We start from the raw sequence: 15769 nt of genomic DNA on the forward strand, positions 1-15769 counted from the left end.
CCTTCTGTCCAACAGCGGAAAAAGGCCTTTTCCACCTGCTCCTCACATATGGTTGTTGTCTCTATTACCTACGGGAGTTGTATCTTTATGTATATCAAGCCCTCAGCAAAGGAAAGGGTGACTTTCACCAAAGGCGTTGCTCTCCTCAATATCTCTGTGGCCCCTTTACTGAACCCTTTCATTTATACTCTAAGAAACCAGCAGGTAAAAGAAGCTTTTAAGCATATGCTTCAAAGGTTTTGCTTTTCTCAAAACAGCAAAGCACCATTTAAAAATAAATAACATGCTTCTGGAAGATGAATATGGATATCAAAGACATTTGTTTTGATATATGCCAATTCTCAGTTTAAGTATATCATGTTAAGTTTAATTTCTTTCTGCTTTTCTTTCTTAATAGATCATCCTAACCTCTAGGCTAAGAGTGTTTGCTTCAAAAACAAATTCAATATACTTATACTTACATTTACCTCTTTTCTCATAGCAATTATTTTACATCCAATATGGTTCATACAAGTGAAACTTGTTAGATACACTTAGTTCATCTGACACATGTGTTCATGACTCAGCAGTCCACATTTGCTCTTTAGAATTTGCATTGATAACATTTTAACAGAGTATATCATAATCATTGCAGAATACAACTGAAACTGTGATAGAAAAAAGGAGAAAATCTGAATTGTTTTAAAGATCAAAGCAGATTTTTAAGAGGAAGCATCATTTATGGTAAACATTTAAGGAGAAAGGATAAGTGTGATTGAAGAAAGGAAGGAGGGAAAATGCAGTCATAAAATGCAATGTATATCCTACAAAATTAAGAAAATTAAGAGGAGGGAGGGAGGGAAGAAAATGATGGAAAGGGTGACATTGGTTAAGATGTGTCACATTCATAAACTGCTCCATTGAATAGAAACCCCTTTTACAATTACTTAAAGATGGTAAAAATGTATTTATAAAAAAGATTCCCGGGCTGGGAAGGTGGCTCAGTGGTAGAGTGCTTGCCTTGCATGCATGAGGATCTGGGTTTGATTCCTCAGTACCACATAAACAGAAAAAAAAAGAAACAAAAAAGATTCCCAAGGACTGAGTGTCTTACATACAAAGGAATTGAAAATTTAATGGAAACTTTCTCCAGCAGAGTTTTAATAATTAAGAGTAATTTATTTGTAAATACATTTATTGTAAAGATAGTTGAGTAAAACATATTTGAAGGCTGGGCTTTGGTTCCAATTGCTTATATTAAATAAATTAATTTGTGAATAAAAAATTAACCTATTTTAATTCCTGTGTTGGTGGGGAAATTCTAAGTGTTTAATACAATCTATATATTGTAATTTCTTAAACAATTCTGCTTGTTTCCGTTGTCATCAAGTTAATTACATTTATCTTGTATCAAAGCATACGATCATTTCCAACCAATGCATAGACAAACACTTACTCCTGTGCAGCCCTAGAAAACATCACACTCAAGTCACTCCCTGCGCAATCCTAAGACCAATTTCTTGAATATAAATATCCAGTGGTGATCTTTCAGTCACTGTAGATAAGTCTCGTATTTTTCCAGAACCATCTAGTATGAACTTGGCTTCTTTGCTCAACGTAATAAAATGAGTTCTCCCCCAGGATTGTCTTCCTTCACAGTTGATTTCTCACAGTCATTTGATTTATCAGCATGATTACTGTGCTTTTCTCAAAGCCAGATTTCCTTTCTCAATTCTAATATTTCAGTATGTTTTTCCTTGTGTGAGGAATTCTTCCAGAAGATAGAATCATTTCTTGACCAATGTGAGAAATAAATACAGTTAAATACTGATCCTCAGAAGTCCCTCTCTACATGACAAACCAAGATTCGCAGGAAAAAGATGCCCCTCGATGTCTTTGACATTCCACTCTCCAATTTACATTTTCCAGACAGAAGGGCTTGAGAACTTTTTTCAGATGAGAAGAGTGTTCACGAAGGAAAAGAGTCCATATCTAGTTACTCCCTTTGGGGGACCATGCTGGCTGAAATGATAGCTATTTTGTTCTAAGCTCTTGCTTATCTTGTTATTATTATCCTTTTGGTCAGCTGTGGGACTTGAACTCAGGGCCTACCTACTGTCCCTGAGATCTATTTTTTAAAAAATTTGTAAAGGTGATGTACAGAGGGGTTACAGTTACATAAGTCAGGTAATGGATACATTTCCTTTTGAACAGTGTCCCCCACTCCCTCATTATCTCCCAGGTTTTCCCATCCCATGTACTCCCCACCCCCAAGCTGTTCAGCTTCATTTCCCACATAGTGTCTAGTGGATATCACCGCTGAATTAGTTCACCCTCTGTGCCTCCACTCCTATGCTTCTCCTTCCCCTCTCTAAATCAAATAGATTTATATACAAGACAAAGGGTACAGAAAGCAAATACGGAGACAAAAGGCTATAAGCCAAAGGAAAAAGGAAAGAAAAAGAAAGAAGAACCACAAACAGTATAATAAAAATCATAATTTCTGTTTCTTGGAGCTCAATTCTATAAGTATAATTTTATGTAGTCATATGCACAAAGCTATTGAGGCCTGGTGATCCTCTTCTAAGAATATCCTCCTTTGGTCTCACTATGTGAATGTTTAGAGTATGGTATATATATGCAGAATTGAATTCTATGCTTCCATTAGAATGAATGGCATTCCCATTCATAAGGAAATGGAAAGACTTGGAAAAAAGTCATACTAAGCAAAGTAAGGCAGACCTAAAGAAACACATAAACTGCATGGTTTCCTCATTTATAATAATTAGAATGAGTCTATAAATCTGCAAGGAAACCCAATGGATAGTAAAAGACAAGTAACTACTTTTGTCCCTGATCTCTTTTGTTCAAGGCTAGGGTTCTAACACTTTTAGCCACAGCACCATTTCCAGTTTTCTGGTGGTTAACTGAAGATAAGATTGTCATGGACTTTCCTACCCTGACTGGCTGTGAGTCTCGGTCCTCAGATCTCAGCCTCCTGATTAGCTAGGATTACAGTCGTGAGCCACTAGTGCCCAGCATATCTTGTTATCTAAAAAGTGTTTTGGCATAGCATCATTTTAATTTTAAGGTCAATGATTTCTTTATGAATTAGGCCTTTACTTATAAAACTACTTGTCCTACTCAAAGTAACTAGTCAAGTGTATGTAGTGTCTTTGTTTTAATTTTCTTTACATTTTTTCTTTCTTTTTTTAGTATTACTGTCTTTTTAAGTTTTTTTCTCATTCTCTTATTAACTAATATCTTTTTTGTGTACTTAATATTATCTCTCCTTCTTCATCTTCTAATGTTATTGGAGTTGTAATATTCTGGAATCAAGTGAAAATGAAAACACAACATGCCAGGACATGTTTGAAACAGTGAAAGTGATTCTAGGAGGATGGCTTATAGTTATAATAACTTAAATATTCAGATAAGTATTAAGTAAATAACTTAGGTGTCATAAAAATCTTAGGAAAACAAAAACAGGTCAATCTCAACACTAAGAGAGGGAAAGAAATAATACATATCATAACCTGAATTATTGAAATGCAACCTCAAAGACAATATCAACAGTCAATGAATGAAAATGTTGGTTCTATGAAAAATATGCAAGTCCTTAATGAAGAAATTTAATTAGAAGAGTCAAGAAACACATAAAATTAGAGCTAGAAATGGACTATTAAAACAGACCACTGCCACAGGAGGAAGAACATACAAAAGAAATGAAAAAAAATCACATATTACATTAAAAACAACCCTGTTGTCACTGTATTTGATTTTGGTTCTTTGTGTCTTGTATATACATTTATCAAACTGAGGATGGAAAGGGGAATAACAAAATGTTGAAACAAGGACACAGGATGATCCATTGCAACAATAATACTCTCAAGACACTCTGTTGGAAATGAACTACAACTCCAGGGTGGGGAGAGAGCGGGGAAGGTGAGGGAAGAAAGGGATAGTAGGAGAAAAACAAAGGAGGAGGTAACAACGCTCAGCAAGTAATGTACTAATGTACTTATCACCTTACTGATGTAACTGTATCCCCCCTGTACAGCATCTTTACAATAAAATAAATTTTTTAAAAAAGAAAAAAAAACAGACCACTAAAATCAAGAGGAATGTTATGGAATATTTTGAAAAAGATCATATTCTAATAAATGTAGAAATCTGAAACACACTTACAAATTTTTAGATACATAATGACTTACCCTGATTAAATGTAAATGCATCAATAAGATTGGAAATATAATTAAAAGTCCCTCAACAAAAAAATGAAGCTAAGGACCAGATGGATTAATTGATGATCTTGTCAAAACTTCAAAGAAATAACATCAAAGTTTCTTAAACATTCACACAAAATAAATAGCAGAGGAACACTTCCAAATCCAGTATTATACTAAATATGTTCTACCAATGCTGGATATGGACATAACGAAAATAGAAAACTATCACCTAGTTTCAAAAATACTCTAAAAAATTCTTGCAACTTTAATTCAACAATACTTAAAAATGTCATATACCTCCAGGTGCTCTGGCCCATAACTTTAATCCTAGCTACTCAGGAGTCTGAGGTCTGAGAACTGCAATTCAAAGCCAGCCTAGACAGGAAATGCTACGAGATCAACCACTAAAAAGCTAGAAATGGAGATAGGCCATAAGTGGTAGAGTGCCAGTCTTGATCAAAAAGAATTAAGGAACAGTGTTGTGGCCCTGAGTTAAAATCCCAGTACACACACACAGACACAGACACACACACACACACACACACACACACATAACATACATCATAAACAAGTCGTTCTCATTGCACTGATGGTTCAACATACACAATCAATAAGTGTTATAAAGTACACAGGTGGAATGAGACAAAAATCACAGGATCATATCAACATACATAGAAAAAGCCTTTGACAAGATTCAAAGTCATTTCATGATTAAAAAATAATTTCCTGAAAAACCAGGAATAGGACTGTCGTAGCTAAGCATAATAAAATCTATGTATGTCTTACCTATAGCCAAGATAATATTGAACATAAAAGAAACTGGAATCATTCTCTCTTAAATCAGGAATGAAATTACTTTTTATATTATCACCTCTCTTACTCAATGTGGTGCTTAAAATTTTAACAGAAAAACAAGACAAGAGAGAAATAAATGAGGTACAAATAAAAAAGAAAATTGTTGCCAGGCACAGGTAGCTCATGTCTGTAATCCTAGAACTCAGGAGACTGAGATCTGAGGATCATGGTTCAAAGCCAGCCCAGGTGAGAAAGTCCATGAGACTCTTAGCTCCAATAAACCACCAGAAAACCAGAAGTGGTGCTGTAGCTCAAGTGGTAGAGCACTAGCCTTGAGCTGAAGAGCTGAGGGACAGCACCCAGGCCCAGAGTTCAAGCCCAACAACCGATAAAAAAAGAAAAAAGTCAAAGTATTATTACTTGCAGATGGTAATATCCCATCTTTAAAACTCTAAACAGAAAACTGTTACTGTCAAAAAAGTAGCAGAATACAAAAATCAACATATAAAGCTTGCAACACAAAAGTAACACAACTGCTGAAAAATGAATTTGTAAGGAAACCTCATTCAAACTACTCTCAAAAAATTACAAAATACCTGTGATAAACCTAATCAAGGGGGGATATTACTTCCACAATTAAAATAATATAACACTAAAGAAATAAAGATAACAATGAGACTCACAAGACACTATGTTGGAAATGAACTACACAAATTAGGGGTGGTAGGAGGAGTAGAGGAGATGGGAAGGAAAGGGATAGTAGGAGAAAAACAAAGGAGGGTGTGACAATGTTCGACAAGAAATGTACTCTACCTTACTCATGTAACTGTGACCCCTCTGTATAGCATCTTTACAATAAAAAAAAGATATCTCTTTATTAAGAGAAAGCATTCAAACATGGAAAGACCACCATAGTCATTGATTGAAAAATATTTTAATAGCTATATTAGCTAAACTTATTTACTGATTCAATATAATTCAGACAAATTTCCAATAATATTCTTTTTGGAACTAGAAAAAACAATTCCCAGATTTATATGGAAGCACAGAAAACCCCAGCCAAACTAAAGTAGAGCCAAAAGATCAATACTAAAAGTTGCACAATACCTATCTTAAAATTACACTATACAATTAGTTAGAATGCAGATTCTAAAGTTAGCACATGTAACTATATACCTCAGAATCTTGACTTGTCTAAACATGCACTGAGAAAAAACAGAAACCTGGGAAATCTGATATCTACATGTGGAAAATAAATCTCTATCACTCAGCATGTACAAACAGCAAAAGAAAATGGTGCAAAGACTTTAAAAACTAAAACTTCGTAACTCCTAGCAGAAGTCATGGGGGAAATACTTCAAGAACAGAAATGGAAAATTACTTCCTGATAAAACTTCAATTTCTCACACCGTGATAATAAATAAGACTGTACCCAATTTAAGCAGTTTCTATTCAGCAAAAGAAGCAATCAGAGTAAAGAGACTGCCAACAGAATGGGAGAAATAAATCATCACAAGTTTATTAGACAAAGGATTGATGTCCAGAACACATTAAAAACTTTAGAAGAAACACCTAAAGAATGAGTTATCTTATCAGTAAATGAGCAAATATCACACGAAACCTATTATTCTGTATTAATAATACAAATGAAAGAAAATATGCAAGTACAGATACAAATGAAAAAAATATGAAAGTACAGATACACCAGTGTAAATCCAATATTTTAAAATATGATAATTAAAAATTACATAGGAAATTACAATACAACTTAGATTATTATAAAGTGCATAGTGAATATATAAAAATCACTGTGCCATTAGATTATTGAGAAACAGGAAGCCTAGCAGACTGTAAAACATGATAGAACACTTAAGAAAAAATTTAACCCTAGCTAATAAAAAACTATGTAGGGTTTTCTTTAGATTCAGTATTTTCAGCTTTAGGAATATATCTGAAAGTTTTAACACTATGAACTTCAAAATTATGAAAATTATGCTTTGTATGGATATACTACAATAATAAATACTTATGATTATATTCATTGGTAGACTCCTTTTAATGATCAAGACTGGAAACAATTGGTCAGCTAACATATGAAATAGTGATGGAATAAATTGTATCATTCTCAGAAAAGGAGGATGATGCAGCTGTAAATAAATATGAAGTGTCTCCCTAAGTTGATGTGTATGCTTGACAGGATATATTATGAAGCAAATAAGCAAGAAATGTACTCATTACTTTGCTTATGCAACTGAAACCCCTCTGTACATTATCTTGACAATAAAAAGAGAAAAGAACTGAGGTCATTATACTATAACATAATAACATAGAATCATTGGTGTATACCAGTCTTTCTATCTTATATTGCTGTGTTTTTAAGCCCTCAACTATGAAACTGTGATTTCAAATTACAAAGAAGGATATAGTTAAAAGAAGAAGTAGAAATTCTTTGTGTGTGTGTGTGTGTGTGTGTGTGTGGTATTGGTATAAAAACCACTACTGTAGTATACAATTTGACAATCCCTTAGGAAATTATGTTCTAAAAGTGTTACCCTGAGAATTCTTTGTTCGTATTAGATGCTTTTCAACAAGACGCAGAAGCATTCATGCTCCATTATGTCCAGAGGTGCTGCGCTATATGGCAAATGTTTAGCAAGTTTTACAATGAATTGTAGTAAAATGTAGAAAAGATGAAAACTTAATATACTTTCAGAACAAGATGGAATAAATGAATCAAAAAGGAAAGCATGCAGATCGCTCATGTGCCTTTAGGATAGAGTGAAGTTTTGGGAGAAATAAAGAATGGATTATCAGTACTCCCTTGTCTTCAGCTTGATGAGTTAAGTATTGAAATACAGAAGGATCTCCTCAGTGTGTGGATGGAGTTTACTAAAGAAAGCTTGTATACTGCTAATGGAGTAGTGTTTTTCCAGTACTTTTTACACTTTGACTTATATTGATAATGGTGAAAAATTACACATATAACAATTACATAAAGATACTTCAAAATGATAGTTTCAAAATTTTCTACCAAATAAGAATAAATCCTGAATTTAAACTGAAAAGCCTTTTTATTTTTATATGAAACCCATAATATCCAAGAAAACCAAATACAATTGCATGTATTGGTATGTGCTCACCTGTCAGCATAATATGACAGTGTACATGGTGGGCAGGCAGGATGTTTGTGATTACTGAGTCAACACAAACCAAGAGTTTGATATAAGGAACTTCTAGTTAGATACTATATCCTTAAGTATTCTATAACAATGTTGCCACCGAGATAATTTATACAAATGCTTTTACAATTATCTGCATGTGTTTTAGAACTCTGGCTGATTGACTTTTCAGTAATCAGGGATGCTATTGTTCAATGATTATGGTTTAATCAGCAGTGATGAGATAGGTAAACTCTAAATACGGTTTCTCACCAAATCTTGTTCAAGTCATTCTGTGTCTTTATCATACACTGAACAGACTATCTTGTCCCATCTTTGTTTAGGACATATCAGAAGAGATAAATGATCAATTTCTCCTAAATTTTTGTGGTTAACACTAGAGAGAACATTTTTCAATAACTTTTGGTCATTATACTTTTAATGTTGTATGTTCTATTTTCTAAAAAGTAATTTCTTCTTTAGAGGTTGGGAACAACTTCATTAATACCCTCAGTAGACAAGACCTTGAATCTTTTCCCTTGCAAAATGAGATTATTTTATTGATGATAAAAATACCTAAACAGGAGTTTTTCTTCAGAGGTAGCACGAATTTGCTTATAAAGAACTGTTATAGAATTTGCGTTCTATTGATGTCCTGGATAGACACTCTCATGAGAACTTACATAAAACAGTATAATTTAAAAAATCATTTCTGAAGCTACTCTATCTTTATATTGTTTGTGTGTCTGTTTTGCTTTTGCTCTGGCCACTAGTGGGGCTGTAATTCAAACAATCTCATCCTCTTGCTCAGCTTGCTTGTTTTGCTGGCACTCTAAACTTTGAGCCATGCCTTCAGCCCAGCCTTTTTCAGGATAATTGGAGGTTGAGTTTCAAGTACCTTTTTACCTGGGCTACCTTCATATCACAATCTCCAGGTCTGTCATAACTTTGTAGCTAGTATTATATGCATGAGTCACCAATGCCTTTCCTTTTCTTTTTTTTAGTATATATTTTTTATTGTAAAGATACTAGAGAGGTTACAGTTACTTGAGTAATGACTACATTTCCTATCAAGCATTGTTACCTCCTTCTTTGTTTTTCCCCTACCAACCCTTCCGTCCCTACCTCCCCAACTCCTCCCTTCCTCCCCTCCACAAGTTGTAAAGTTCATTTTCAACATAGTGTCTTGTACATCTCATTGTTACAATGGGTCAACTGGTATCCTTATTTAAGCATTGTGTTATTTCCCTTCTCTGCCCCAAATTAGAAAAATGTATATACGAGATGCAGGATACGAGAATCAAATACAATGAAAATAAGGGTTAGATCATATAAAAGAAACAAAAAAATCACATAGTAATTTTAAATACATTAAAAACAATAGCAAGAAAGAAAAAGAACACTTGTGTCCCTATCTTGGGTTCATTTCACTTAACATCATCTTATATGGTCATATGTACATAGCTTTTGACCTTTTCTGCTTGTCCTAGTTATTGCAAATAAGGGAAACCATGGGACTGATGTTTCTTTGGGCCTGGCTGGCTTCACTTAATATAATTTTTTCCAAATTTTTCCATTTCCTAAAAAATGGGGCAATGCCATTCTTTCTGATGGAGGCATAGAACTTCAAATATGTATATGTACATATACATATGTCTGTACATATATATATATGTGTGTATATATATATATATATATATATACATTCCACATTTTCTTATTCCATTCATCTACTTAGGAGCACCTAGTTTGGTTCCATATCTTAGCTATGGAGAATAATGCTGCGATAAACATAGTTGTGCTGGTAGCTTTGTATGGCCTTGTTTGTGATGATTTGGGTAAATACCCAAAAGTGTGATTGCTGGGTCACAGAGTCTTTTGAGGAACCTCCATACTGCTTTCCAAAGTGGTTGAACAAGATTACATTACCACCAACAATGCAGTAGGGTTCCCTTCTGGCCATATCCCATCCAACATCTGTTATTGTTAGAGTTCTTGATTATAGCCATTCTAACTGAGGTGAGGTGGAATCTCAATGTTGTTTTGATTTGCATTTCTTTTATGGCTAGAGAAGTTGAGCATTTCTTCATGTGTCTATTGCCATTCTTATTTCCTCCTCAGAGAAGTTTCTCTTTAAGTTTTTAGCCCATTTATTTATTGGGCAGTTGTTTCTTTGAGGACTTGTTGTTGAGGAATTTAATTTTTTGAGTTCTAAGTATATGTAAGATATGAGCCCCTTGTCTGGTATATGGCTAGTGAAGATCTTCTCCCAATTCGTGGGTTTTCTATTGATCTTGCTTGCTATGTCCTTTGCCATGCAGAAGCTTTGCAGCTTCATGCAATCCCATTTGTCCAAACTTTCTTTGATTTGTTATGTTTCTGAGTCTTTGTTAAGAAAATTTCCACCTGGGCCCAGGAGCACTAGAATTTCTCCTATTCCTTCTTGCAATGTTTTCAGGGTGCCTGCTTTGACTTCAAGGTCTTTGATCCATGTGGAATTAATTCTGATGCAGGGTGATATATAAGGATCTAGCTTTAGTTTTCTACAAGTGGTTAACTAATTTTGCCAGCACCTTTTACTGAGGAGGCTGTATTTCTTCCATTCTATTTTTTAGCTCCCTTATCAAAGATTAGGTGGCTATAGGTCTGTGGGTTCATTTCTGAGCCTTCAGTTCTATTCCATTGGTCCTCAAGTCTATTCTTGTGCCAGTACCAAGCTGTATTTTGATTACGATGGCTTTGTAGTAGAGTTTGAAATTTGGTATTGATATTCCTCCAGCACTGTTCTTTCTGCTAAGGATTGTTTTTGCTATTCAGGGTCTTTTCTTGTTCCATATGAAATTTTGGATTGCTTCTTGTATTTCATTGATAAATAAGGTTGGGATATTGATAGCATTGAATTTGTAGATAGCCTTTGGCAGTATTGCCATTTTCACGATGTTAATCCTCCCAATCCAAGAGCGTTGGAGGTTTTTCCGAGAAAAGCAAGTCTTTTTTTATTAGTATAATTACCAAAAATATATGAGATTTACAAAACTATAAGAAACATATTTTTCTAACATTATGTTAAATACTACTTTCTCATTCAGAGATTTTTTTCCCCTTCAGTCATAATTGAGACCAACACAGTAAAGAAAAATCATACAAGAGGTGTCGTGTTTTCCATAGCAGGTTTGAGAGTAATGTTGAGTTATGTTTCCTTCCAGCATCTCTATGACTTTCTAAGTATCCATTCAGTCTGTGCACTATCGTGCACTCACCCTGGCAAATACTCACTTTAAATGCTCATGTACTATTTCTTTTGGAGATTTTTCCCTCCTACAAATTTCCTATAGTACATTATGCACTGCTAAATTTATAGTATAGGTTGCCAGGAATAAATCTACATACTACTACCATTAACTCAGAAGTCAACCCTCATAAAATATAATCTATCAAAAATTAAAAATATCTACTATTCTACCAACCTGTCAGGATAAGGTAGTAGAAAAATGAGTCATGCATTAACACTTATTAAATTAAGCATCTCAATTTCAAATGACTACTATGCTTACTGAAAATTGATAAGAACTGTGCAATTGTGAACAAGAAGCTCTACATTCTTATAAACATATTGATGAAACATAAAATAGGTTCCTCACCCAGAACTCTAAGGTGATTTGCAAAAATACTTTTGCACAGGTGAATTTCAGAATGTGATACACTGTATATGTATTAAGAGAAGAAATGTCTTTCCTTACATGTTATAACAACTTTTATTTTCTGTAGATTTGATAGGATTTCTCTTTTGTCCAAAAGAGAAATGAAGAACAAATCAGAGGAGATCGTGTTCATCTTGCTGGGACTGACAGATGACCCTCAGCTACAAATCGTGGTTTTCCTGTTTCTCTTTGTCAACTACATCCTGAGCCTGATGGGGAACTTTGTCATCATCCTGCTCACACTGCTGGACCCCCGCCTCAAGACTCCCATGTACTTCTTCCTTCGAAATTTCTCCTTCTTAGAAATTTCATTCACCACCGTTGGCATCCCACGCTTTTTGACCAGCATTCTCACAGGAGACAAAACAATTTCCTATAATGGTTGTGTTTCTCAGTTCTTCTTTTTTTTTCTACTAGGAGTTACAGAGTTTTACCTGCTGGCCGTCATGTCCTATGACCGCTATGTGGCCATCTGCAAACCCCTGCATTACCCAGTCATCATGAACAGCAAGGTGTGCCACCAGCTGGTGCTCAGCTCCTGGGTGATTGGATTCTTAACCATCTTTCCCCCTTTGCTCTTAGGACTCCAGCTGGATTTCTGTGCAAGCAGAAAGATTGACCACTTCCTCTGTGACACTTCCCCTGTCCTGCAGATCTCTTGCACAGATACACATTTCATAGAAATGTTGGCTTTTGTCTTATCTGTGATGACGCTTGCCATCACACTGTTTTTAGTGGTTCTCTCCTATACCTTCATCATCAAAACCGTCCTAAAATTTCCTTCAGTTCATCAAAGACTCAAAGCTTTTTCAACTTGTTTCTCACATATGATTGTTGTCTCTATTACTTATGGAAGTTGTTTCTTTATGTATACACAACCAGAAAAGGATATGGTTACCTTCAATAAAGGTGTAGCTCTGCTCTATACCTCTGTGGCCCCTTTACTCAACCCTTTCATCTACAGCTTAAGGAACCAGCAAGTAAAAGAAGCTTTCAAGCATTTTCTTCAAAGATTTGCTTTGGTTTTCTCAAAATAATGAGCTAGATTGTAGATATCAATAATAAGCTCTTGCAACATGAGTTCCATTATCTTAATTCAAATCTATTTATTTTTGCCATCCCCTCCAGACTCCATATTCATATTCGTTTTAATGGCATGTTTTTCCTCTTTCTTTTGCTCCTAACCTACAGGAGCAAATGATTTCCTGTGAAAAAGAATATTAAAGTCTATCTTTACCTAAAAATCTCTTGTCCAAATGTGATAGACCCCTGTAGGGAATGCATTATGTAAGTTAACTTTGGTAGACATATTTATCTGATCAATTTGATATGTTTATTTCTATGCATTTTCTTCTGTATTGCTTGAAGTGTCACCAATACAAAATTGAATGACATGTTTTATACTATATAATTGATGTTGTGATAGAAAAGAAGTAAAAATCTGTGAACTTTCAAAGATCAAAGTAGTCTTTCAAGAAGAAGCATCACTTATGATGAACCTTGAAATGTCCCTGAGGAAAATAAAGATTCTAGTATTTATGATGACAGGTATGGTTGCATAGAGAACAGAGATTCAATTTGAAAAGTTTTTCCGGTAGGGCTATAGTAATTGCCTATAAGTTATTTTTAAAGCTAATTATTTGTTTGGGTCAAATAATTGGGCTGAAGACTTTATTCTAATAACTGATATTCCTTTGAAAGCTTTGAATCCTGGAATTTGTACTCCAAAATCATTGATACCTTGGTTTGAGGAAAGTTTTAACTAGCTAATATTATTTTTTAAAATTATGATCAATTCTACTTGTTTCCATTTTTGCCCAATTAGGCATACTTTACATACAAAAGCATTTGAAATGAATGCATTAAAAATGTGTAGAGAATATCATAGTGAACAGTTTCCATTGTCATTTTCTAGTCATTTTCCTGAAACCACTACTATCCCCTTCTGTCCATAATCACAATATCCATCTGCGATTTTCATCACTCTAGATTAATCTTGAATTACCTAGAATCTCATTAGAAATTTTGTGTGAACTTTTCTGCACTTTGTATGAACTTTGTGTGGCTGATTTCCTCAGCATAACAATGTGAGTTCCCCCATGCTATTGCTTACATTTCTGGTTGGTTTCTTGTGCTACTTCATTTACTAGTATAGCAGCTATGGCTTTGTCAGAACCGTTTTTCAGATTATTCAAACTCTTTGGTTATTTTCATCCTGCAAAGGATCTCCCCAATAGACTGAATGTTTTTTTTTTCCATCAGTTTTGATCACTGTGAAAGTGAGTACTTTGAAATGCCAATTTCTGTAAATGGCACCAAACAAAACTGTGCCATTCTCCAGTCAGCTTGGCTTAAGGAATTATCCCTTCTGAAAAGAAGGATACCTGGGGTGTGAGGAAGTTTACTATCTGTTGTTTCCCTTATGAGCCATACATATATAATCTTGTTCAGCTGACATCCACTGCATAGGACTACTTGAAATCCTTGGCCAGTATGAAGGCTTAACTCCAAGAAACCCATGTATGTTCCCTCAGACCCCTTTGTTACCCTGTGAGAAAGCATGGTTTCACAAGGCAAGGTGGATAGTCTGGTGGAGAGAAGAAGTAGAATAAAGAACAACATAGGAAATACATTTAGATCTAAGAAATTGTAATGTTTATAGATGTTGGCGTAACACATGGCATTTGGAAATATGTTTATAATTTCATCGAATGCAGAATATTGTCTTTATAAAAAATACAGACAAAATGTCTATACAAAAAGTTTACAATGAAATTCTATGCATCCATCAGAAAGAATGACATTGCCCCATTTGTTAGGAAATGGAAAGACTTGGAAAAAATTATATTAAGTGAAGTAAGCCAGGCCCAAAGAAACATAGGTCCCATGGTTTCCCTTATTTGCAGCAACTAGTATATGTCTGAGTCAAGCAGAAAAGGTCAGATAATTTGATGTTAGGGAAATGAACCCTAAGATATGTATTCAAATGTTTTTTTTTCTTTCAGGTGATTGTTTCTAACACATTTGTAAGATGATTTCTTTGTTGCTTTGTATGTCCCTCTCCCATGGTATAACCCCTGCTTTTACTGTATTTGAGGTTGGTAAAATTTGTGGAGGGGAAGGGAAAAAACAAATTGTTTGAATAGGGATGCAGGTGGATCCATTGCAACAATGAGATGTACAAGTCGTTATGTGGAAAAACTTTACAACTTTGGTGTGGGGGGGAAGATTGGGGGGGGAAGGATGGGAAGGGATGGGAAGGGGAAACAAAGGAGGAGGCTACAATGCTTGATAAGAAATGTACTCATTTTGGTGCCCATGTAATTGTAACCCCTCTGTACAGTATTTTCACAATAAAAAAAAGTTTATGTTAGCCGGGCGCCGGTGGCTCACGCCTGTAATGCTAGCTACTCAAGAGGCTGAGTTCTGAGGATAGTGGTTCAAAGCCAGCCTGGGCAGGAAAGTCTGTGAGACTCTTATCTCCAATAAACCACTAAAAAACCGGATGTGGTGCTGTGGCTCAAGCAGTAGAGAGCTGGCCGTGAGCTAAAGAGCACAGGGACAGCACCCAAGCCCAGAGCTCAAGCCGCACCACCGACCAAAACAAAAAAAGTTTATGTTTGGGTAATTGCATATATATCATAGAGGCTCCTAAGTATTTGAGGGTCAGAGTGGCTTTGTTTTGTAAACTATTTCTTCTCACATCATCAAGCAGCCAAAATCCATTCACCACAGGAATTTGTGTTTCAACTACCTAAAAGGTAAATAACCTCTTTAACACATGTGGGCATTATGAGGATTTATAACTCTTGGCAACTGTTCTGTCTTTTTGGCTTGATCATTTTGGGACAGGCTTAAGATTTTGTAGTTAAACTAATTACACTGGTTTACCCTTAAAATGAATAAA

General features: G+C 34.9%; 2 protein-coding genes across 2 annotated transcripts in view; both read left to right on the forward strand.

Moving 5' to 3' along the window:
- Nucleotides 1–282, forward strand: part of LOC105988623 (olfactory receptor 6C6-like) — a 21511-nt gene extending 21229 nt beyond the window's left edge. The window contains exon 2 of the mRNA XM_013020297.1: nt 25–282. Coding sequence (XP_012875751.1) covers nt 25–282 — 258 coding nt within the window. The remainder of the gene's footprint in view (nt 1–24) is intronic.
- Nucleotides 283–11963: 11681 nt separating this feature from the next.
- Nucleotides 11964–12899, forward strand: LOC105988406 (olfactory receptor 6C6-like). The gene has a single exon (XM_013020043.1). It carries the CDS (start codon nt 11964–11966, stop codon nt 12897–12899), a length of 936 nt encoding a protein of 311 aa, XP_012875497.1.
- Nucleotides 12900–15769: the final 2870 nt, after the last annotated feature.

Source organism: Dipodomys ordii, unplaced genomic scaffold, assembly GCF_000151885.1.
Source record: "Dipodomys ordii isolate 6190 unplaced genomic scaffold, Dord_2.0 Scaffold3, whole genome shotgun sequence".
In the NCBI taxonomy this organism is placed as follows: Eukaryota; Metazoa; Chordata; class Mammalia; order Rodentia; family Heteromyidae; genus Dipodomys; species Dipodomys ordii.